Raw genomic sequence first — 25,286 nt, 5'->3', positions numbered from 1 at the left:
GGCTGGGCTGATTTTTGAGCGCTCTCATCCTGCCTCTGTTTTTAGCCACTGGTTTAGTTTAGGGATGATGCAGACCTGAGGTGCCTGGGGGAGGACTGAAACTGTGGGAGGAACAAGAGAAACTGTGACTCAGGAAATTCAGTTTCTCCCTTAGCCCCGGCATGCAGCGATGAATGTGCAGACTATTATCCCTGCAATACTGAAACCTGTTTCCCTTGATCATATTTTTTGGACACTGGAGAGGCCTCTGTGTCCTCTCGTCTGATTTTTCCCCACTCAGAGCAATTTGTATTTCTAGAGGCATATGCAGAAGCAGTCCTTGTATGTACTTCACTGAACTCCAAGGCCAAATGCCCATGCAGGGACAACCTCATCCTTAGTCAAAGACAAATCTCGGCTGGCTGACAATGCCAAGTTTTCTAGAGCTTGGGATTGTAGCTAGCCCACATGCCGTTAGAGTTTGGACTGTTAAGAGAGGTCCTAGAAGCATCAAGGAAACGCCTGGTTTGTGACTAATAAAATCTAATGAAGCTGCGTGAATATCCAGTGGTAAGCAAAAAATCACTTGGTGCTTGTTGGGACCAAAGCAATTAATCTGCTGTCCTGCAGCCGCGACTAAAACCATTGAATTTACCAGATACTGCCAATTTCTAATCTTTGTCATGGCATAACTGATTTAAAAAAAAAAAAAAAGTCAGACTAGAGTATAACCCAGAAATATATAACATAGCTATATATACTTGGACAGTAGTTCTGTAGAGGCTGTAAGGTTTCTCTATAGTCGTCACCACTATCACTCTGTATGGCTCTCCTGATGATTTGTATACAAGCTCTAGCCAGAAGGAAATGGAGCAATATTTATCTGACTTTATTTATTCCCATAAGATGCATTTTGGTAGTGAGGGATTCAAATCTCTTATGACTCAGTGTGCGAACGTTGCAGAATTGGATGAGGCTGGGTGCTCTTGCCCTTTCTGTTTCAGAGACTTATCTAAGAGATCAAAGTGCATCAGATTCCATTATTTCAGTATCTATGGGACAGTATAATGCATGACTACTCTGGGACAATGCCTGTGTCTGACTTTTATTCATTATTGTAATTAAACCCAGATACAGAGTTTGTTCTGTGCACCGAATGTTAATCACAGCATTTTATTAACATGGTTGTTGAAATCTGTGATTCAGACATAGTATAATTTTGCAGTATAGATTAAGAGCAGTGTTTATTTTGCCTGAATAAATTAATTTTATTTAAAGTTCAGAAAGAGAAGTGATTGCTCTCAGGTTTTGAGCAAACAGGTGCAAGCATTGCTCGACTACAGACGTACCAAACTGCTAAACTGGTTTGGTCTGTACTGTTGCTTAACAGAAAGCAGTTAGCTGCTGTATTCAGTGGGAACTATATAAAAGGCTCAGATCAGCAAACTAATGCTCTAAATTCAGATTTAGTTAAGACACTGAAATTAATATTTTAACACCTGTAGACTTTATTTTATGCTCTATAATAGTGCTTGCTTAATTGTCATTGCCAGTTTCTGATGCTTTGGGATTTCTCTTGGTTGTTTTCTGTTTAGGTATTATGATTTGTATTGCAGTTGCATCCATATATATGCAATTTAGCTTATGAAATATGACTAAGTCATTGCTTTAGTGTCTGCTTCACAGAGTTCTGTAGTGTTATATCTATATATTTTGAGACCTTGAGGCAGTTGTGGGTTGTACCGTGGAAAGTGGCATCCTTGAAAGTATATTGCCCTTCTTGGAAGGAAACTATCACTTTTAAAATTCAAGCAAAAATACTTAATTTAAATTAACTGTTAATTCTTTTCTAGGTTAGTGCTTTTTCACTTCTTAGTTCCTGGGTCTCTGAAGGCTGTTTTTACAGTGCTCACAAGAGCTAATAAAATCCCATCTGTAGTGACTAAACGGAGAATACAAGTCCATACCTCTACTTGACGATTTTTAGGGATCTGCAAATCGGAAACTAGTAAGAAGCACTGGATAGGTAGTGTTACTCTAACAGGTCTGGCTCAGGTCTGTCCTGAGCCAAGAAGATTCCCCTGCCTGCCCTGATAGAGGCACACCTCTTTAGCTAATGGCATCCACGTGATGCTGCAGTGGCAGTGATGGCCAGGGACCCTCCAGCAGCTGCTTGGGTTAGGAGATGGCCTTTGGCCCAAGCCTGAGTGGGATGCGCAGTTGCTCTCCCACCCTGCCCTCGATTGGAAATGGTAGCGGGGCACTTAACCCGTCGGAGTGGATTCATACGGTAAGCCAGCAGAGCTCCAGGTCAGTTGTATATAATCCTTCCAGCCAGTCATCTAGAAGAACCAAAAATGAGGTGCAAGGAGGGGTTTTACATTATGTCTGAATTTAGACAAACACTCTGGAATTTTTAAGAATTTAAGTTGTGTTTATTTTACTCTGTGGCTAAACTACTGAAAGTAAGTTTACCACAGAATGCCTGTTCCTTTTGTAAATATAGTGGGTTTCTTGATTTACAGTAGATGGAATCAGGTAGTCAGAGACACAACGTTTAGCGTCTTAGTTTTAACGAATTAGTTTTGCTTTCCAAAATCCTTTAGAAAAGAAAAAATACTATCTGCACAAAATTTCATGCTCTAAGTAGTCTTTGTTTTCCTCTATAAACTGTATTCTTGTTCCGTGAGTAACCTGTTTTTTCCTACCTCCCAGAAGAAGCAAGATGACCTAGATCTAGAGCTTCCTGGGGAGAAGTTCACTTCACCCTATAGATAGCTTCTCCTGAAGTGTCTTTATGTAGCTGTCACCTAATCCGAGCTGATCAACTGAGGAGAAAAGAGCTATAGTTTTAGCTGAGGTAGGAAAGGAGGGTGTTTTATCCTTCCTCTTTTTTGGGGGTCTATTAAATACATCTTATGCACATGCCGCTACCTGGATTCCAGCATGGTGAAGGCCAGATTTCCAAACTCCCAGCTGCAACTTACAGAACTTCATGTCTCTCTGTCTTCTCAACGCGCTGCAGCTGAATAATGACCAATTACCTCTTGGTTAACGAGTGAATTGGATCACGCCTTCGTACTGGCAGGAGTTTCCGCAGTGGACTCCGAACATGGTATCCTGGGGTCAATGTCGTCTTCGCTCTGGTCGGATCACGCAGAGGGAGATTCCTCCAGGCAGCACTGCTGGCGCGGCAGTGTTTTTATTGGAAAGCAAAAACTGGGAAAATGGTAGTAACAACTACGTAACAGATGCTACCAGATGGGCTGTTGGTGTTGAGGGTTCAGACAAATGTTTCCACCTCAGGGTAGCGAGTCAAACGGTGAAGAGTACCGGGGGCTGGGGGAAATTTGTCCATCCCTTTGTCAGTGTAAGGCGTTTTTTTCAATATAGGGGAGTTCGTCTGAGTCAGTGCATCAGCAACTTGAGCTGTTTGGGCTTCTGCAGCCTTTCTGCGGGGAGAGGGGTGCTTTTTGGGTCCCTAAAGAAAGTGCTGCTGTCTAACAACACCGCATACTCCTCTCCTGGGGCCTTCACCACACCGGGGCGGGTGCCCGTGGAAACCGTCGGTGCCCCGGTGTTGGGGTGTGTACATCTCGGCATGTGGGGAAACTGGCATCAGCATTCATTTAATTCCATTTGAGGTAGGATTCTGCTCCAGCACTTACAAATAATGGCTTTGACAGACACTGCTCGGGAACGAACGCAGCCAAGGCCAAAGGAGAGGCTTGGGGGCTATCTCAGTGGACCACAAGCTGAAACCAGGTGAAAACGTGGCGTGCCTCGTGATCCGCGTCGTGTGTGTCCATGTTTCTGGCACAAGGAGGTCTGATCTAACCATCCGCTGTTGCCAAAAGGGATTGCTTTGCTTTTCCCTCCTGTCTTCCACTTGGAGCCACGTGCTCCACAGTCTCTTTGTGGTGGCTTTGGTGCTTGTCTGATCCCTCAGTGAGTCAGCTCATACCCTTCAAGTGTCTGAAATGGGTTCTCTTGCTCTTATTTTCCTCCTGTCAGCTTAGTGAACTGAACTGACTTCCTGGGGGAGATTGGATTTATCTGCACTCTTTGCCACCTATATATTGCATTTTACTTTGCAACATCTCTGGAAAGGTCTAGAGGTGTCAGATGTTAGACGTGTTATTACCACCAAGTATTACAGGAGTTTTGGCTTCTCCATGTTGCAATTAAGGATATACTGGGACTTAACTGCGTACCAAAGCATGCACAGAATGAATGTCTGATACTGGTTTGGGCAGTGAGTGCGTTTGGGAATGGTCTGTACATGAAATGCTGTCCAAAGGTGCCATTTCTAACTTCAGTGGGGCAGTGATTTCAGTTGGAGGGATTTTGCTGCTTCAGGACAAATCTCTGATGTAGACAAAGTCTTAGTTCTGTTTTTCTTAAATGTGATCGTTCTGTTTTTTTTTTTTTTAAAAAACAAAAAACAAAAACAAGAAAACATAATAAAAGCAGAGAAATCTGCCTATCACAACCGCCATTAAAGACGCTTGGATGCTTTTCCTCACTATTTTCTTTTTTAAAGACGCTTCACTAACGTTACCTGACAGTTCATGAGTATATTTGGTAAGTACAGGAACGGGTGAAGACTTTTCACAGCCTGTTCGCGTTGCGCAGCAGACTGTGGTATCCCCTGGGACACAACTGACTCCAGTAACATCATTCATCTGCGTTGTGGGGTGCTGCGCTGCCTCTTCCCTCACACAGGCCTTCCAGTTATGACTCCCTGGATGGCTTCCAAAGTCTGAACATAACTTGGCAAGCTTTGTCACTGCTGTTAGGAGTTTGATTACCTTTGTGCATATGTATGTGAGGACTGCCAGTGTATGTGGCTTTTAATAAAACAACCTCCCTGTTGTCTAAAATGTTTAGAATTAAGAAATTATATAAGTATGCAAGAGCAGAAGCTAAGCTGGCCACCTCAGTTTGGCTGTCCTGTTTTCTGTGTTGTGACTCCTTATTCTAGTTTGGTGTCCCTCAAGAGAGGCTGCTAGTATCCTATTGGAGCCAGTCTTAAAGCAAATTTAGGGACAAAAGGCTGTTTCAAGAACTGAACTTGAGAAGCAAATCTTGCTTCTTTTTCATGCATCCACTTATGCGGCGTTACCCACTCTTGTCATTTCTGCGGTAATGCCATGCTCTCGCATAGCTCGAACCCTCTTGCTCGATACCCTTCTGTTTAGTTTTCTGAATTCAGAACCAGTAACACTGAACACGAGCAGTAAATACAAGTTTACTTTTTGGATCTCATGAGCTAAGTCACGTTTTGGCTTGGAGACCTACAAAAAAAGCCCAAAAGCCACAGGAGATGGGGCTGCTGTGGCAGTGAGGGACACCCTTCCTTGTCGGTAAGCAAACAGCCCAGCCTATTGTCGGGGCTGTGGGGCACTGCAAAGGTGTAGAAAGAGTTTTCTGAATGAGACCGCTTGCTGCCACTAACGTTTCCTTGGTTTATTTCACAAAATATGCTGGCCAGGTTTCAGTTTGAATACAGTAACGCATTTCAGCTGGATGGAATATAACTATTTAAATTAGACCAACAGCTATTCTCCCTTAAAAAGATTTAAGTAACACATCAAACTGAAGTAAAATACATATTTTTTTTAAAATCCTAGATGCAGAATGATTAGCGTGTTCCAGCAATAAAGTACCTGCATATCACCATCGCATGCAGTAATCCCACGTACACCCGTTCACTATGCTCTTACGTTTTGCTTGCCACAGGCCAAATCTTCGCCAGTGGTGCTGCTGCTCGGGGCTACTCAAGGAACACAAGTGGGTTTGTAAAACTGGAGATTTCTGTATGTGGTAAAACTTCCAGCTAGCATACCGTCAGCAGGATAAGCTTTATAAATGTCTTTTCTCAGCCCTGCCTTCACTCCTGCTTCTACCTGTGGAGTGTAGGGGTTTGGCCAAGAACCCCTGTGCTTCCGCCGTAGGTGTTTTCCACCAGTGGGCTATCAAAAACCCAAACCACAATTGTTAATGCAAAGTGATTTTGTAAAAAAATTTATTTTCTCACTTTTAAAGCTTTTATTAGTTAGTGTCTTAAACTTCCAAGTGGATCCACTGATGACAGTGCAGACATTTGTAATAGCTTCAACAAAATGAGGCTAAGGTTTAATGAAGCATTATCTTCTATATTTTATTTAAATTAGCTTTGAGTTAAATATGACAAGCATTATTGCTAGTTGTTACACTGCATCATAGGTTATATTAACTTGGATAACAGCCCTGTTTGGTACAGTGTTGGAAATTGCGTATTAACGAGTGTGTGAATTGGACTGTGTTCTGGTGTTTGTGAACAAGGGGATATATGGATAGTTATGCACATGCTCAGTGAAGTTATTTTTTGTAGATAATGTATGATTTTTATAAGACGGTGATCAAGCTTTGCTCTTACTGCTCCTACAGGGAGCCTCTTTTGATCAACCGAGAACTAAGGCTTTAGAAGCTATTTCACAATTCTAGATTATTTATGGCAAACTTGCACCTGTTATTCTTGTCCCAAACAGATCTTTTGTTGTTTTTGTGATGTTTACTCTCCTGATTTATTTAGAGATCAGTCCTATATCCCTTTCAGCCTTTCTTTTTCTAGGCTAACGCTTCTTTTTTTGTTTTGTTTGTTAGTGGATATGATACTCAAGCAATTTGGTTTTCCTGAAAAACAAAATCTGTCTCATCCATAGTCAGTGAAACTAAAAAAAAAACACCAAACCAAAAAAAAACCCCCCAAAAACCAAAACCCCCACAAACAAATAAAAAAAATGTTGTCATGGTGACTGATAATGGAAGTCATAGACAACACTTACTTTGAATCTGCAGAACATGCAGCTCAGAAGCGCAAGGGGCAAGCACCTTTTCCTGTGCTGCTAGCCATTATCCTCTCTCATTGGGGTAAACGATTCCGTAACATGCTGAAGAGCTCACTGGGAGCTCAGTGTTACCTGAAATGATACAAAAAAATCAGGACCAGGCCTGTAAGTTATTTCAAGGCTAATTTCTGTACAAAGCTTCAGCAAAGCAATTTTCTTTAACCTGGTCTGCCAGTCTGAAATTGCCCCGTAGGGTACTTCGTGTACGGCCTTCAGCAGATTTCATTTGAGGAACATAGGACTCGTTTTTGCCAAAGTTCATGGAGAAAGCCATGCCCAGCCCTTTTCTGCCTCCAAGGCAGCATCTAGAGCTGCCCATCTCCCAAAACGATTGGTTTATTTCTGCTTCTGGTCCAAACAACAAATGAAAGAACAAAAAACTTGTTTGTTGCAGTGATTTCTACTCACGTCTTTACTGCAGTGGAGATGTGCCTATAGGAAAGGAGGTACCCCAAATAAAGACAGGAATTCAGACTCATCTTGTTACCTTGCCTATTCGGTTCAGAGATTACTCAGCAAATCTTTTAGTGTCCCCAGGGAAGCACCTTCACTGACTTCACTTATCCGCAGTGGTGCATAAGGAGGCAAAGTGAGTTTAGTCCTGCGGGTCCTGGGACTTGGAGGAGCAGCACTAGATGCCATCCGCTTCCCAGGCTACTCTGGTGCACCCGCTGCCCCAGAGATGCGTTTGAGAGGTGTCCTTTTGGGGGCCATACGGTGAGCTAAGAAGTCTAGAAAGATAACTAAAATATTTCTGTAGTAATTGAGTGATGATATTTCTGCTTATGGAGTTAAAATCTCAGCAAGAATCTTCCTAGCTTCTTTTTCTCTTCTCTTCAAGCCTATCTAGCTATTACAGTTACCTCTGTAGTTACTCCCTAGTGACTCCCAAAGTAACAAGGCGTATTCTAGACTAAATGTCATATATTAAACCTAAAAAACTCCCAGGGTTTTCTTGACAGCTGTTTTGCTGTGGCTGTGTGTATTTTTTTTGGCACGATAACATACCCAGTACCTCCAGCTTTACTGTCTCAAAGCTTTCCACCTGTAGCTCAGTGTTGCTCCATTTACAGTGTTTCATTGGGACTGCGGTTTGTCTGTGTCTGTATAAACTGGCAAAATTATTTTAGTGATAGTGTGGGTTGTAGCATGACATAGTTATTCCACCCCAAACATTAAGGCAGAAGAATAAGGTAGGTAAAAGTATTTCTTTATGTCAGTAACGTGATGTTAATGCCATTGGGCTTTCATTTCTGCCTCTGAGGGGCATCGAAACTAGCACGTACCTCATCCGCGGTAGAGTTACGTTTCGGTGCGGGGCCTGAGCAGTTTCCTTGTACCCGTGTGTCTAAATCGTAGTATTTGAAAGTCACAGGTAACGTTCTTGGGCAACTAGTGCTTTTAATTTGCACAGGTAACCTTTGTATTTCCATGTGATCTTCTCAACTCCAGCCCTAAAACTGCGTCATATCTATCCCTGTGTTAGGTGTTCAGGGTTTCTGGTGTGCCTAACACAACATGAAAGATCCCTCGTTGCGTACGGATGAGCTAAGGCTGGAGATCTCCAGGCTTCGCAGCTGCTCTCGTACGGGTGTGCTGGGCTGAAACGGGCCTTTGTCTTCCAAGCAGTCAGTCCATATTCAGAAAAATGACCTCTCTGTGTTCGCGTCCCTCCTCTCAAACAGTTTTCTGTTCTTCTGAGATTCTGTAGCAGCCTGAGCCTTAATTCAGGCAAGTACTTAAGTAGGTGCTGGAGTGCCGCGTCCCGGGCAGCGTGGTGGTGAGGAGGTGGCAGTTGGTGGTCCCGCTCCTGCCAGGCTCTGCCGCCGTGGTGGCTGCGCGGGTGTGTGCTACAACAACCCCCCCCCCCAACATTGAAGTGAAAAACCCTCATGGCTCCGCTAGAAATCCTTAGTAAGTGTGCTAGCGGGGACGTTTGTAATGCACGTGAGTAGCTAGATTTTATTGTCTGTACTTGCAATCAGCAGGACAGATCCATTGTGGAAACCAAGTTTTCCTTCAGAAAGCCGGTTTCAATGTAAACAAAGCTCTTGCCACCTTCCGTGAGAGCAGGGGTAAGCAGGGGAACGGCCTGACTAAATAGAGGGTTTTCTTCATCCCGTCGGGGCTGAACAAGGTGAGACGGGAGCTGCAGAGGCCGGGCTGGGCTCCGCGCTCCCCTTCTCCCCCCTCGCCTTTGCAGAGCTCTGGACCTGCTTCAGTTCCCCCTCCAGACCACCGACTCTGAAAGCACCAGTGCTGAAACGAACACAAGTATTTTTGGTGTAAAACCAGCACAGGCAAGATCTGAAGAAAAGTGTTTCAGAAAAATAACAGTCTAAAACTATTGATTAGATACGTGGTTGCTTATAAAGTTAGTGATGGCCGTCATACCTTACTTATCCGTGAGGCCGCATACATCGGCTTGTCCTGGTTGCACCAGCAACTGGCTATATGTTTCATACATAGGGGTAAAATGAACATGTGTTTTTTGGTGACAGATTAAAAAAAAGACCAGGTGCTCAATGAACTGTCTCTATGCATTGAGAACTTTTAAGGAGGAAAAACACATTCTGGAAATACTTTGCTTGTATAACTGACTCCTGAGAGAGCTATTTATGATTTTTCTACCTGCTCTTGGCACAGGCCTTTTTTCTGTTAGAAGAGGTTTGACAGTTGCATGAGATCACACTTGGATTCGTGCCCTGCAAGCTAAAAACGCAGAGTCACTGCTTGCGAGGACAAGACTTCGCTGGAAAAAATAGAAACGTTGCCCTTGTGTTCATTGCTAATACTGCATCAAAAAGTGGAGCTTCGTCAAGCTTTAGTGTGCCTTAATATTCATACAGTCGTTCCTTGCTTTTAGATAGAGCACTGCTTTAAAAATACAACAAACCAACAGATTTGGTAATAATCGTTTAATGCCCGAGACGTTCCTTTAAGATTAATAAATGACCGGCTGAGATGAGCCGATAGCCTGAATTGGTGCCTCTGGCTGTTTGCTGCTGCTGCTCATTAACTCAGAGTTGAAATAATTAATGTTATTATCAAATGACGCTAAACAAATAGCCAAATCGCATTTTTTGTGTGTGTTCATTCTCACCGAAGCGGGGGATGGCAGCGCGCGTGCGCCTGGGAGAGGTGACCGTGTCCGCGTGATGCGGCACCCCGGGCTGCACCGAAATCTCTTGTGCCCAGCCCAGCGGTTCGGGGTGCCGTTGGTACCCCCTGATTCAAACCCCATTTCCAGCTTCAGCTTCAAAATGTGGAAGAAATCACAGAAATCCCCCCATCGGTTGCCCAGGACCTGGTGGAAGGGAGGAGCCGTTGGCTGGGTGGCCGGTGGGGACATCCTGGCCAAGCCGCACGCCACCGCTGGTGACACCCGGGACAGCTGCGCGCAGGGACTCGTACTGCGTTTGAGGTGCCCTAATGTATGGCAGGTGGATGTGCGGCTTCATCTGCCTGTGGCTTTCTAGCAGGCTAATGCAGAAACATGCTTAAAAGCTGGGGTTAAGCTGTTGCAAAACACAGCATTGATTATATCCTTTAATTGGCCTCAGGAAGCCTCCCGGCCGCCTCTGCACAGCCCCGTCCCCTGCTGCACTGCCTAGGCTGAGGCTTCAAGTCACATACCTGGATTTTGGGGGCATCCACTCCATGTTAGAAATTCAGATGCCGTTAAGAAAATAAAAAGGCCCGTGGATGGGGGTGTACCATCAAACTGCCAAGGTGTGGCAGCTTCCTGCTTGAGCAAGCATTCGTAATTGAGGATGGTTTTTTTAAAAAGGCAATTAAAATATTTCAAATTGAGTACAAAGTTATGATCAAGTGAAGTGTAACACAGATTCCTGAGTTTTGAAACAAACCCTGCTGTCTTGGGCTGCTTCACGGACACGGTCTCAAGGCAGGTGCCCCACACCAGCAGTCTCTCTGCTTCAGGTTTTTTTGCTTTGTGGTTACACAGCCCCGGCTTGTCACCAGCCCCGTCTGCTTTTTGGAGCTCTTCTGCAATAGGACGTGGACTGTTACCGCTTTTCTCCCCCAAGTCGTTTATCCTTAGTAGAGCGATCTGGTTTCTCTCCTTTCTCTGTGGTTTGGCAGGGGTTTGCGCTCTGCTGAGTCCCTGTTTGCTGCGAGGCCTGATGGAAAATTCTCCATCAGGTTTCTGCTTGGCTTACCTTGCTGGGGGGAGCCCGTTGCTAGCCCACCTTCCTGGGCTAGCGCAGCTTGGCTGCCGAGCTCTGCCTCATCAGCCATTCTTCACCTGCTCCCTGGTCAAGGGGAAGGTCCTCGTCAAGGTTTGCAGAAGCCCTGTCCTGCGTTGCCTCTTCTGTGGTTTTTTTTTTGTTGGATAACAGACTGTATCTCTATAAAAAGAACGACTGTGTCCCGTTTCAAACCTCTGTTTTGGTGCTTGCGTGCAGCTGGGTGGCTACAGAAAAGTATTGTGTGTCGTGGCGTAGGATAATGCATCAGGGGGTAGATGATCTGAGATAGCTGCTGTTGATCTGCCTGTTTTCGTTATCTGTGTTACCTCTTATCCGAGGCTAAATTGACACCTCCCAGAAGACCGTCCAAGGGGGTGATGTTCTTGTTCCAGCTGGGGCTGTATTTAAGTCCTGTTTTAGGAACTTGGTGTATGAGGACTTGCATTCCATACGATGGTTTTGGATGTGTTGAAACTTGCTTTAGGCAAGGCTGTTAAATTGCATCCTGGGGAGCCCTCTTTGCCCAAGGAGGATGCCTGCCGTGTCATTGAGTGATGACACCATACGCTGAGCCTAGAGATGAGATTATTTGTCACTTGATTTCACTGATCCTTTGATATCCTACTCACTATATACTTTTTCTAAAGTACATTCCTAGTTATGCATAATATTTCTCTGCTATATGTTATTATGTTATTAGTTCAGACTAGCACATGTAAATATACATATACACATCTTCTATTTACACACGGAAGTACAGCCTGTATTTATACTTCAGCAGTCCTCCCCCGATGGATTGCTTGTGTCTTTATTTTATGTGCATTTTCGTGTTTACTCCCTGTTTTGGCTTTTTGTCCCCAGCCTTTCCTTTTGGCTAATTAGGGACGATTTCTGTAATTTTGCTACCTTGTTCCTGAAGTACTCAGAAGGGCTGTTTTGTTCTTAGAATTGCTTTCAAGCTGACCTAATTCTTGCCAAAATATGAATTTTAGCACTTGCTATTTTTTAAGTGTTTGGAGGCAGGATTTCACAATTGGCTCAAGTCCCTGACAGGGGCACTCCTCCATTTTCCTCTTGGCTGCCTGTTCCCGACTTCTTCAGTGGCCGTAGCCATCGCACCGTCGATGGTGACGGCTTGTTTGCTTTTCATGAGGTGGAGAGTCAGTCGGATCGGTGTCCTCGCAGCCAGCAGCTAGAGCCGCGCAGGGGAAGTGGCAGGGCCCCTGTTGCAGAGGCTGTTTTAGACCAGTTGGAGTCAGCTGCACCCTATCCCCAAATTCCCCGAAACGGCACCAGGAGGTAAGCAGGGGCTGCCTGTGCTTAGCTCGGCTACGCTGAGGCTGGGGGCTCAGTAGCTAGTTCAGGGCGTAATGCACGCTCTTACTTAGGGCGTTGCGTTGCCCACCTGAAGTCACCTATATGCCTGTACTCTTCGTAGGGTGCCTGCCTGTCCGGTAATCCACGTCAAGCCCTTCGTGTAAGGGACGTGCATGAACTTGTCTGAGCAGTGCAATGCTTTGGGGGTTATAGGATAGTAGATTTGGGCCAAGCTCGTGTCTCAGGAGGCAGGAGCACGTGTGAGCTTAAGCTTTTTTGTCTGCTGTACCCTGAGGTGAGTGAAAGCCTCTGAGTGAGTGGTTTGGGTGGGTGTGCGTGGGGGACGGTGTCCGGGACAAACCACACGTGTCTGAGATCACGGGACGAGGAGGGCAGGTTGTGAGCGAGCCTGTGCGCTGCACTGCGTATGGGACCTGGCATCGTGAGAGTCCAGGCTGGCTGCAGACTTCACGTGTTACCCAGGATGATCAATACTAGCGTTTTTAGCTGTTACCCTTTGATTTATAGTATAAGCAAGTTGCACTGATTGATATTTACCCTTTCCAGAAAGTAAATATGTGTCTGAAGGAAGTGTGAACGATTCTGCTATTTCTGCGCGGACCGTTAGTGTTCTGTCAGCTTTTCCATCGTAGCTCCAGAGTGCTTCCCCCGTCTCTTGTGCTGAATGCAGCCTCCGAAAAACATGTTAACAGGATTCGTTTGTTTGGGCTGTTCTCTTTTTATTTTTGCTTCCTGCTAGCCAGCAGTTCCACAGCAGTAAGCGAATGGGACACAGTAGGTTCACTCTGTACCTTTCAACAGAGGAGACAGTCCAAAAGATTTATTTGTTTTCAGTCTCTTCCTCTTCAGGACCATTTTCTTCTTCCCGAAAGTTCAGGTTTTTATTTGTTGTTAAATCTGTTCCTCATTTCTCCAACAACCATCTTGCTTGAACCATAAGTGCTGTGTTTAACATAGCCATAGCACTATAATAACTGTCTGCGCTTGCCAGGCGTAAGAAGGGGTTTCTGCAAAGATAACCACTTGGCCTGAGTAGGAGAGAACATGTACCAAAAATGCAGATGTTGTGGTTTGCTTATGGGGTAGGATGATCCGCATACACGTGCTGTTCTCCTACCACCAGCTGCAGAAACGACTGCTGGCCCCTTCTGCTAGACTTTCTCCTTACCCCGCTGCTTTGCGTTGTAGTCCTTGGGGGGTGCAAGTCTCGGGAGGCTGCATTTTGTGCCCGAGTGTCCTTAATTTGATGTTTAGGGCAACTGTTGTTTCCTGGCTTTGCTCACTGTAGCAACTTGACAGAAAAGCACGAATTTTTGTGAATTGCTTATGGATCTTTTCCCTCCCTGTATGAAAAAAAACCCTATTAAAGTAAACATGCTAGGAGCTGTAACAAGAGGACTCTTATCTCTCAGAAGCTGTGGCCTGATGCTGTAAGTGGAGCTGTCGGTGGGGCTGTCTGGAGAGATGGAGTCAGTTCTCTGGTGAGCAGTTTGATGGTCTGGGATTTGTTGGTGTGTACGTTATCCACTTTCCTGAAGAAGTTCACACCCTGATGTTTGATGGGATCACTGGAGAAAGGAGCGAGGACAGCTAAAACCGACATGAAGCTGGTGAACAAGAACTCAGTTAGTGGAACCGTACCCAGGGGTACGGCCCTTGAGCCAGAGAAACCTGCTGTGCAGCCTGGAAATGTGAAAACTGTCTGGTTGTGTCAGGAGATTGTGCTTCCAGGGATTAATTACTGCTTTTTAATTACTGCTTTTCCCCTACAACTCCTTCTTGCTGATCTTTTGTATTTAGGTTCGCATTGATGGTTAATCAAATTTCGGAGCAGGTGACCCTACAGAGCAGCAGGTGATGTCCATCTGCCAGTAAGGCTGGGTCTGCCCAAGCTGATCAGGGCACCGTCAACTATTTATCTTGGCAGCAGGTAGCCTTGTTGGTTTTGTGTGACAGCACAGGTAAGAAGCTTGAAAACGAAGTCCCTCTCTCTCACAGCCCTTGTCACTGCCTAGGAAAGCAGCAGAGGATGCATCTGGTTTGTACCTCCTCCCGCTCCGCCCCAGCCCTGGTTTTGGTGGCAAAGCTGAGCTCAGGGGACAGCTGATATTTTAAGAGTCGGCAGCCAGGACTCACTTTCTTTCCTGGTTGCTTATCTTTTCCAACTCTTCAAATACATTTATTTTTCAGTAATTTCAATGGACTAATTGTGAAAAATGCAAAGGACAATTTCAGAGTTTTAGTAATACAAAACCACCTCCCTCTGAAACGACACATGGCTCAAACCGGGTGTTGCTTCTTAATTGGCGTTAGCAGCCGGAGAAACACTGTGTGGATTCTGCAGGTTCCTCTCCTCCGTTGCAGACTGTTTCCTTAGTCTGTTGTTGTATTAATTACTGACCGTATCTTATTACAATGCCAGAGTTTTTATTAATCTTCCCGTAAGAGCGCCCTGGTGGGAAGCATGTACGAACCTGAACACGTGCCAGGTGCAGGGGGGCTCTTGCTGGGTTTTGGAGCATTGCTCTCCTACTCACTATGGCCCAGTAAGATGCAAGTTCACGTTTATTTAAATGATAATTGTGATACTAATAAAACTTCAAAGGAAAAGCTGAGATGTAAAACTTTTTATGTTGTGTGGTGGTGTTTTTTTTGTTTTGTTTTTTGGTGTTTTTTTTTTTTGTTGTGATTTTTTTTGTTGTTGTTTTGGTTTGGTTTTTTTGGTGTCCTTCAATGCTGTCAAACTTATCAAGGAATATATCAAACAAAGGAAAGTAAAAGTAAAGTGGTTTTGTTTAAAATGGTCACGAACAGTTAAAGTAAGCTCTCGCCAGCAAGCAGTGGTAGCAGAACAATCCCTTAATAAATATTAAAAATGAAGTGTACGTTTATTGACCTTAAAGCTCCAGATGAATCAAGTATACCTTCAAAATTTAAATTGTGTGATTGGGGAGAAATGTGGGAATTCTGAGAAATGCAAGGACTCAGAACTGTATTTTAAAGGTGAGCGTGTATTTAGCAGAGTGGTGCAAGGAATCCGTTTTGAAATGTATTATTATTTGTTGAGAGAGAACTACCTGGATCTTCACACTTCTCACATAAACAGAGGGAATCCGTCTTTGGCATTGGTTTGAAAATCTGGTGAAGGATCGGTTACAGTTTTGCTTAATACGGTGTTAATTTAATGTTTAATCTTTCTTCTGACCATATTACTGTTAAGGGAATGGGGTCTGCTAGAGAAACCCGTGCTTTAGATTCCAGCTGCTGCCAGAACGGCTCCTCTTGTGCACGCACGTGTGTCTGGTCTGGTGACTGTCCCAGGTGTCTCCTCCAAGTGGGAGACGCGAGAGGAGGGGATTTTTCTTTCAAAAGAACTTTTTAGCCTAAGTGTTCAGCTATTGCAGTTATTTATACTGACTGGCTACCTGGAAGCAGGAATAGAAAAGATCGGGTAACGATTTCATTACATGGTATTTTATAGCAACTGGTATTCAGCTTTATAAATGAACTGTTCTCTTCTGTATGGCAGAAAAAGGTTTTTATAGTTGGCAGGCTGCTTGTAATATTCTAAGGATTATTAAAGTAAGCTGTAGTTGTCGTATAATGCACATTATAATGGCGAGTGGTTTTACAGTAATATGTCTTGGGGGAGGATATTATTTCAAAACGTATATTCACATACGGATGGAGTTTGAGTCTTTTCACCCAGATCAGAATGGCATTCGCAGAAAAGGCCCCTGGACCATCATCCCAGCGAGTTCCTTACGAGTAATAAAGTAGAGAGAAGAGAAAATTTCATAAAATTCAGCGGGGATTTTGCAAAAAAACCGCCCAAAGCACCATTTTTTTCCTTACCTCCTGACTTTACACTTATGAACTGAAGTTGTTCTTGTCTAGATTAGTCATTTAGGCTTCCTGCTAAGCATCTCACCTTAGAGGTGAGAAAACTGGGAAGCAGCGAGGCTGAAGGATTTGTATGGCGACGACGAGCACTGAATAGGCAGCGATGCTGCAAGGCTGTTAGAGCTGCAGAAGGGCCAGGCGCTTCTCACATCAGTTTGGGGCTGGTGAGCAGTAAAGCGTACGTGGCCCTGATGCAGCTGCACGTGAACCAGCGCAGCTTTCAGACGAGGTGTTTCAAGAAAGACATTTGCATATCGAAGGGATTTCAAAAAAGAGCTGTGGGAAGGGCTGGGGAAATTCAAATTGAACTGTTATATTTGCATTAATTAATTAGGCAGCAACTGCAAGGAGCGTAAGCCCTATACCTACTGGTATTTAAAAAAATGTAAAAAAGACTTAGGATAAACATAGCTAGGAAGATGTTTGTCTCCTTTGTTGGGCTGAATTAACAGATAGGCTGTTGATCTGGTGTTAAAATGCAAATAAATATCCCAGAGCGAGAAACACTGGGAGCATTGGATTAGATGAGGAAGAAAATTTAGAGGTGGAAGCTGAGCAAAGGAGTCAATAGTGGAAAGCAGGTGGCTGTAGAGAGATCTCGGGGACAGCAGCGAAGCTTTAACCTCTGGAACTATTAGTGGTTATGAATTATTCATTTCACCTTTGACCTTCCTGAAAAGATAATTTGTGCATGTTGGTGCAATTATTAAAAACAACAAACAAACAAAAGCCCTGATAACATACTGCTGATACGTGGCGTAGAGGGATCTTAAAATAATCTTTATCCAGGGATTAAGAGTTTCTGATCTACCACTGACCTGTTTTCAGAGTGTTACAAATTCATTGCACTTGCAAAACCAAGATGAAAATGCTGTAAACCAAGAGAAAAGCAGATTTACAGCAGCATAAGTAACCAGGGTAGGTTGCATTGATGAGAAAACTTCAAACTAATAATTGTGTTTGATGAAACCTCCTTTTTCTAGGTGAGAACCCAAAGCCTGCTTGGGAATCTGCATGCAGAAACACAGTGTCTGGGCCTTTTAAGCCAAGTGTGAAAATGTTTTCATTAGAAGTGAAAAATGCAGACGTCCGGATGCCCTCTATGATTTTATTTCCCCCCAAAGGAGGAGGAGCCAGGGTGAGATGGAGACACAAACCCTGCTGTAGTCCTCGAGTCTAAATTCGTGCTGTTAAGGGCTGAATAAATATTAGGAACAAATTATTTCTGTGCACAGAAAGCCAGGGAAACTTGTGCTGACACCACCTACTTCGTGAACAAGAAAGAAGTTGTGTTATCTGCCGGACTGTGGCCATCTGAGATGTTTCATCATTACTAAATTCATATGGGAAAAAATAATTGATTAAAGCAAATTTAAGTGCCAGAAAGTGATTTTTATTTCATTGCCTGACACTAAAATGTGGGTTTGATTATTTGTTTTGGCCTTTTTTAGGTTTTTTGTATGGAGGAATGGAGTTAACATGAAATCTCATCTTAGTTTGAAATGCCTGACATCTTTATCAAATGATAAATAACACGGACTTTGGCTAGAAGTTCAGTATTTCGTAATTTTGTCTGCAAAAACATTTTCCATGGTAGATAAGGGAAAAGTGAGACACCAGAGCAATAAATTCATGCTTGTCTTTGGAGTAAAATAATAATTACTTGGGTAATACAATCTTTTTTATATATATATACACGTCAGGGGACCTCTAGCTACAAATGTAAGTTGACTGAAGTCTTGAATCTTCACGTTGTTACTCTTGAATATCCACGCTGGAGTGAGCGGGACCTTGCCTTAACGTGGGCTGATAAAAGTAGCCATTCTGAACGGTGAAAGATTTGCAAAGGGGTGCTAAACCCGCACAGGCAGGGCTGCGCTCTGTCCTTACAGGCGGCTTGAAATTATTGTCAGATGAGCTTAACTTCCAAAAACGCTTCAGAGATTTGGTAGTGGAGAAGCCAGAGGCGGCAGCTGCCACATGGTGATGGGGTGGCGGCTGCGTGCGGGGCCGGCCTGGGTGCCGGCGGGGCTGCCGGGGGCTGAAGGAGCCCAGCTCGGCTGACGGTGGTGGTCAGGGTCTAGTTGGGGGAGCACTTCATGCAGTCTACTCCACCTCTTTCTTTGACCCCTCTGGGGATACCAAATGTCACTTCAACAAACTGAGTCAGAGAAACCCGGGCTCTCATATTCTCATGAATAACAGATTTTTAGAATCATACAGGTATAAACACGCCTTTTCTTTTTATCTGTTGGAGGGGAGAGGACTGGTTTGAAAAGGTCATTGTCGCTGTGCCCTATAATGTGACTGCAGTGTGTGCGGCTGCGGTCTTCCATTTTACTGGTATGTTTGGATCCAGTGGACTGCCCGCTCTGTTTGGGCAGGCTTTTAATAGTAATCGGGAGGCGAGATTAAGGTGCCACCAGACAGCGTGTTAAGGAAGCGCACCGGCTCGTGGGTGTTGGCGGTCACTCTTCTTTATTTACAGTAGTACAATTTATGCATTTTTCACAACAGCTTGGCAGCCACACCAACCCCCATTTTTTTATATGCACAAGCATGAAGAAGCGAAAGACGGCACCATTTTCACCCCGAGTTGCTCATCTGACAAGAGATTGTCTAGTATGTGAAATTGTAGAAGCCCACAGCTGGCAACTATAAATTCCTGCCTTAATTGGTTACGTCAGACCTGTAGCGCAGGGCGGTGGCTCTGCGGGGAGGGAGCCTGGGACAGGACGCCAAAAGGAGGAGTGTTTCCATACAGCGCTGGCGGTCGGGAAAGTATTTGTGTATTTGGCATGGGAGGGGGGCCGAGGGGTCCATCAGGCCCCTCTTCTTCAGGTCTCGGCAGGGAAGACGACACCCACGGGAGGGGGGCACTGCAATAAGGCAGAAACGGGTTCCCCGAGTACGCAGTCCCGCGGTGGTCGCTCGCAGCAAGCACCTGTAAAAGACCAGAACAAGGGAACGAGGTTTCGTTCTTGTTTGGCCTATTACAGGCTTAAAAGTTATGTTAGTTTACTGTCCAAAACTTAACCGAAGCAGTCATCGGTTGGATAGTGTGACCAATTTCTCATTTCATTTGGGTTGTCCAAATGGGATAGTTTTAACTCACAACAGATTCTTACTTAACTGTAGTTTCCTTTCGCTGTATAATTTCTGCTGAGATGGTCAGTTTGCTGTTGTTCTGCTATAGGCGTTCGCTATCAGTTGTCACTGCTACTTTCAGACGTTTTGAGTTTCTTGGATCTTTTTTCCTCCTCCTGTTTTTGCCTTTCCTTGTATTTCTGCATCATCGCTTGCAGCCGTGGTTTTGCCAAGGGGAGCTGTATTAAATACAGCAGCCTCCCTCCTCCCGCCCGCACTAGCACCAGCCTGTGCCCTGCGTGCGGTGAGTTAACGCTGGTTCTCCTTTTTTCTAAGATGGGCAGGAGGGTGCATCTCTCTCTGAGTGTTGAGTGTTCTGTGTGTCTTTGTGACAAATACAGGAGCTAGCAGAAACGTCTTCTGCTATTGATTTAATAATCTGTCCAAAGAATTATAGCAAAGCCTTGCGGGGGAAAAAAAAAGTTACTGATAGTTTGTGGTGTTAAGTTCTTGAACCATAAAACCAGGACCAGGCCGTTCCTCGAGCTGATGTGTTCGGTGCAGAGGGTCTGCAGCATTTGGGAGGGGGGGGAAATGCTTTATTTTGCTGGCACCGCAGGTGGCAGAGCCACTTCATGAATCCTGTTGTATCTGACAGGTCATCCCCAGCTTCAGCTGGTGCTTTTCCCTATCCAATCAATCAGTAGAGAATACTTTAGGCAATTTAAACCATTAAAAGGCAGCGAGCTAGAAGAAATCTGTGATTCTGTGAAATACAGTTTAGAGTAGTCAGGAAATTAGTCAAACTTTCAGAACCACTGGTATTTTGTCTTTTGAACCTTCTCATAATTCCTCTGAGTTCTGCTAGGAAATCAGAGGGGGAAATCCTCGTGTAGCTAAATTTAGAGAAGGCTGAATTTTACCCCACAGCTGAATTGCAAGTGGTAGGCACCGTGTTAAAAAAACTGCCAGGCAAACTTGCATTTTTGATTAGCATTTCTCGTAAGCAAGGACTTCTGCTGCTGGGCACCCCCGGCACCGGCCAGCGAGAGGCTGCGCACCCCTCGGGCCACTTTCCCCCGGCCTTCCAGGAGTCTTGTCTGTCTTTCTGCTCGCCGTGCTTCCTAGCAGTGAAAGAAGAATCGCTCTATCAGGTTTTACAAGCACAGCACTACGTGCGTTAAACCCCGTATCTGGACTTTGCCAGGTGTCAGCTGAACACCGAACGCTGCACTAGACCATTGCCGGAGCAGACCAAAGACAAGGCTGAGGAGAAGGCAGCTGTGTCCCTGCTGCCAGAAGTACCTGGAGGTGCCCCCAGCGGTCCGTGCTCTGTAAGGACACGCACATTTCGGAAGGTGGCTGCTCCATCACGGATGGTGAAAGCCCACGTCCTCCCCCTATCCGAGATGAGAGGGGGGGAGTTTGGCAATGGGAACTTTGTCGGAGGCGAGGTATCAGCGCTGCATCAGTGCTTCCTGCGGTGCAGCTGCACAGGCTCCTGCAGTCTGCTTGTTTGGCAGCAATGTCCTCTGAAACGTCAACTTTCGCATTTTTTCAAGCAGATGAATCGATGCTATTGTCTTTCTGATGCACCGGGTTTATTTTCAGAACACGTCCATAAATTGAATTTTTTTCTGCTGTTTAAGAAGTACCATTAAAATAGGCCTATTGCAAGACATTGTCTCCCTACTGACAGTAGATTTATGGCTGTTGGCTGATGCTGTCCTAATAGCATCTCCTGTTCAAAATTGGTATTTACGTCCCAAAAAGTGCTTTAAAAGCAAGTAAAATAAGTACCATGTTAATATAAATGTTAGTGAAGATATCTGATCTAAAGTGCGTTAATATTCAAAAGAAGCTTCTGAGAACATGGCAGAGGAAGGACTGCACAAACCTACATGTTGCCTATTTTTTGTTTGGTAATACGTACTTTAAACATACAGCAGTTGAAGCCTAGCTTGGGAGAACTTGTAAAATCCTATTAATGTATGAAAACAAATGTAAAACTTGGATTACTTAAGCTATTCTTTTTATGGTCCAGGTGACATTTTTTTAAACACACAAGAATTAAATCTACAGTTCTGGATTGGAGCTTGTGTGGCCCAGAACAGTTCACATAAAATTTAGTTATTATAGAACCAATAAAACCTTCCTCTCTAAAACTCTTAAGAATAGGCACTGTCCTCATCTTTGCAAATAATTCTTCCTAAATGTAAAAAACCTCTACTTCTTGTTGCAAATACCTGGTTCTTCCTCAGCCATTATGTTGTTCAATTCAGTATCTTAGCAGTTCTCCAGGTGCCTGTAAGGTTTATTTGCCTGCTGTCACGTGGCGTTTGTTGTACATGTGTTTCACGCATGAACTACTCCTGGAGATAAAAAGCTGCTGCAGAGAACCACGAGCAGCTCCTTGCTCAATATACTGGCCTCAATTCTTTATCCCATTCTCAATATAATTATAGCCCCAAAATTGCAAAGTAGGAGTGGGAGATCATACAAACCTTCGCAGGACTACGAGGGGAGAAGTTAAGTACATTGCCTGTACTGTGCTACGAAATGCTTGGAAAGCCTCTGTAGTTTTTGTAACTGAAATATTTTAATTTTAGGAGCAGGTCCCTGTTCCTGTTTATCACCCGACTCCTAGCCAGACTCGGCTAGCAACCCAGCTGACGGAAGAGGAACAAATCAGAATAGCGCAGAGGATAGGCCTTATTCAGCATCTACCTAAAGGAGTCTATGATCCTGGGAGAGACGGCTCCGAGAAGAAGATCAGAGAGTAAGTTACAGAAACCTAACAGAACTGATGTGGCTGTTGCATTGGTTTATGATACTGCCCTGGGAAACCTGATCTTGTCCTCCTGTTTTTGCCTTATTCGCAGGGACTGTAATTTGATGTAGCTTTCTGAAAAAAAAATGACCATGCAGGAGGCTCTGTCCTTTATCCTCGCCTGTTTTCCTGTTACAGGTGAAACTTACTTTCCCGACCCATGTAATTCATGCCCATACAGTTTTTTTTCCTCTTTGTCTCTTCACGGGGAGATAATTTCATGTTACGTCCCCACCCTTACGGCTCCCTTTTACCATGTCTAATTTTATGCACTCTGCTGAGCTGCCCCCGCCATGCCTGCGGAAGGCTTCCTGCCCTCGCTAACGTCGTAGCCATGGGCACATACTGCAAAGGAAACACACGCACAAAAAAATCTAGTGCTTGGTAGAGCCAGCACTGGCAGAGCTAAGAACTCCTCACAGTAGCTGCAAGTACAAAAGTTTGTTTGACTCAAACACATCCAGGAGCAGATATTACACTACTTCTCATTTCCAGTGTGGTCACAGCGGCTTAAATATTTTTATGATTTTTTTATTTTTCCCCCCAGATGTGTCATTTGTATGATGGACTTTGTTTATGGGGACCCTATCCGATTTCTGCCGTGCATGCACATTTACCACCTGGACTGTATAGATGACTGGTTGATGAGATCCTTTACCTGTCCATCCTGCATGGAGCCAGTGGATGCAGCACTGCTTTCATCATACGAGACTAACTGAGCCAGGGTTTCTCCACTGAACCTTCAAGGAGACCATCCACTTTAATGGGTTTGATCCTTTTGTCATTCAGCCCAAAGAGCCAGGAATTAGGAATTAAGATCATGCACAAAGTATACATTTCCTAATAAATAAATAAAAACATATTCCTGAATGGCTGCAAATATGGAAAAAACATAGTATTTTAGAGACTATAGAAAAGTAGGTTGTTATTTTTAATGTAAAGCCTTGACCCACCATTGTCTTTTAATGTTTGTTCTTACACCCATATATAGGAATTGTGTAAAGTGTTACAGCAACTGTAAATGTTTAAACTGCGTGTATCCGATTTTATTAGCAGCAAGATAAGAGTATTTTTTTCCTAAATAAAGTAACCAGTTTTGTTCTGATTCTTTTCACAAGTCCTGGCATTTGGGTCAAGGCTTTATTGAAATCTACATTTTATAACACTGGCACAAAGAAATAGTTTTAAGCTTGTTTGCACAGTTCTTTTTCTTTTTTTTCCATTGGAGATGGAATTCATTGCCTTAGGTCTTTTTAATAGTGTATTGTTATTGTTGGGCTGGCTCTATGCTTGAAAACCAGTTTATTTATAACCTGTTAAAAGTGCTATATTTTGTTTGCAGTTAGGAATATGCAGACTTCAAAGTGATCTCCTAGCTTGTAAGCAAACTGAGATGCATTATCCCTTTTCTACAAGTGATGCAGAATATGAAGATACGAAACAAGTCCTGCAGTGAAATTATGGTTTCATGGTTTGTTTTTTTTTTTTATAACTTGCTTCGGTTTTGATGAAACAACAGTCCTTAAACTTTGTCACCTTTAACTTGATCGGGTTAAAAGTGGGCCAGATGGACAATAAATAGTTAAGCTACCATGACTGAAAAAAAAGATTTGGAACTAATGTAGTGTTAGCGTTGATCACTTATTCTACTTTTCTCTCCCTAAAAATGGTTGTCTTGGATCATAGCAAATGGATACTGCATCTCTCGTTCTTGTAGTTCTTAGGTTATCAGAAGTTAAGAATAAACATACTGTATCTCAGTCTCCTGTATTAAATGTATCTGTTAAGCCCTGCTGGCTGACACATCAGTCCACCAAACAGATATGAGAAAAATATATTTTGTTCTGCATGTAAATGCAAAGTTTATATAAACACAGGCTGTCATACTAGCAGTTGAGGGGGAAAACAGTACTGCTATAGCCCGAATGACACAATTAGCTAACTTCTGAAGCAAACAGTATGTGCTTGTAAAGAGATGGTCTGGCAAAGATTATAGCTGTAAAGACCTTTTATCCACTTGCATGTTTTTTTCTTTTTTTTTTTTTTTTTTTCTTCTTCCCCCCCTCTTAACGTACCCTACTGTGACTTTTATACATTCAACGCAATGCTGATACATTGAGATGTCCCGGTCTTGCAAAAGATGAGATGCAATCTCAAGTTAACCACAACAAATCGGGGAACGTTCTTGATTGTTTTTCAGCTGTAGTTTCAGTACTTGATACGAGAAGTTATGTTTAAAGGCTCAAGTACTTTGAAGACTTAGTGTACTTACAATATAGAAGAATTTTGCACGTTATGGATGATTTTTGAAGGATTGGTCAGCAAAATGTAGAATCAACATGTTGATTTATTTATTATTCCTGCAGCTGACAACAACCTGCTCTCTTGAGAAGAACTCCAAGTAGCAGTCAGAAGGAATTGAAAGCAGTCTACAGTTCTAGGTTCACTCAAATTGCTACACATTTATCTGGACACAATTTTTTGCGGAATTCATACATACCTAATTACATGGATCAAAATCTGGGCAGAGAGACCCGAAGTTGTGCAATATCATTGTTCCTTTTCATCATTCCATGTGTGTTCCTTTGTGTCCTCCTTTTTGTCTGTTTGTTTTGGGGTGTTGGTTTTTGATTCTGGGGTTTGGTTTCTCTCTCTCTCTCTCTCTCTCTCTCTCTCTCTCTTTTTTAAAAAGTAAAACAATGTCCACATTAAGTATTCATTTCTTTATCTTGTTAAAACTGGCAAATGAATAATTTCAAAAAAACAGCATTGTCATGTTCGTATTAGTCTTTATTTATTACAAGACTCCATTAAGAAGATTTGAAAGAAATATGAAGTGACCGATTACTGAGCTGAATGCTTTTCTAGGCACTTTGTATAGTTAAACTTTTAACACTGATTATACTTACTGGACTAAGGGAAAAAATTACTTTTATTAAAATACTTGTTAAATAGCAAAAAAGGTGTGAAGGGCTAAAACTAGAGTTGATTACACAAAAACATTCCAAAAAGTTCAAATTTTAGCTTAAAGACAAATGTGTAAAT

At 43.6% G+C, this 25,286-nt stretch overlaps 1 protein-coding gene across 1 annotated transcript in view; it reads left to right on the top strand.

The window, feature by feature from the left end:
* The window catches only part of RNF11 (ring finger protein 11), a 32,625-nt gene extending 8,624 nt beyond the window's left edge, over positions 1–24,001 (top strand). The window contains exons 2-3 of the mRNA XM_075155792.1: positions 22,021–22,190; positions 22,789–24,001. Of these exons, the coding sequence (XP_075011893.1) occupies positions 22,021–22,190; positions 22,789–22,960 (342 nt within the window). The 3' untranslated portion in view covers positions 22,961–24,001. The remainder of the gene's footprint in view (positions 1–22,020; positions 22,191–22,788) is intronic.
* The last annotated feature ends 1,285 nt before the right edge of the window (positions 24,002–25,286 follow it).

This window comes from Calonectris borealis, chromosome 8 (assembly GCF_964195595.1).
Source record: "Calonectris borealis chromosome 8, bCalBor7.hap1.2, whole genome shotgun sequence".
In the NCBI taxonomy this organism is placed as follows: domain Eukaryota; kingdom Metazoa; phylum Chordata; class Aves; order Procellariiformes; family Procellariidae; genus Calonectris; species Calonectris borealis.
The sequence above is the reverse complement of the archived record's forward strand: the minus strand, read 5'-3'. Positions and strand labels throughout refer to the sequence as shown.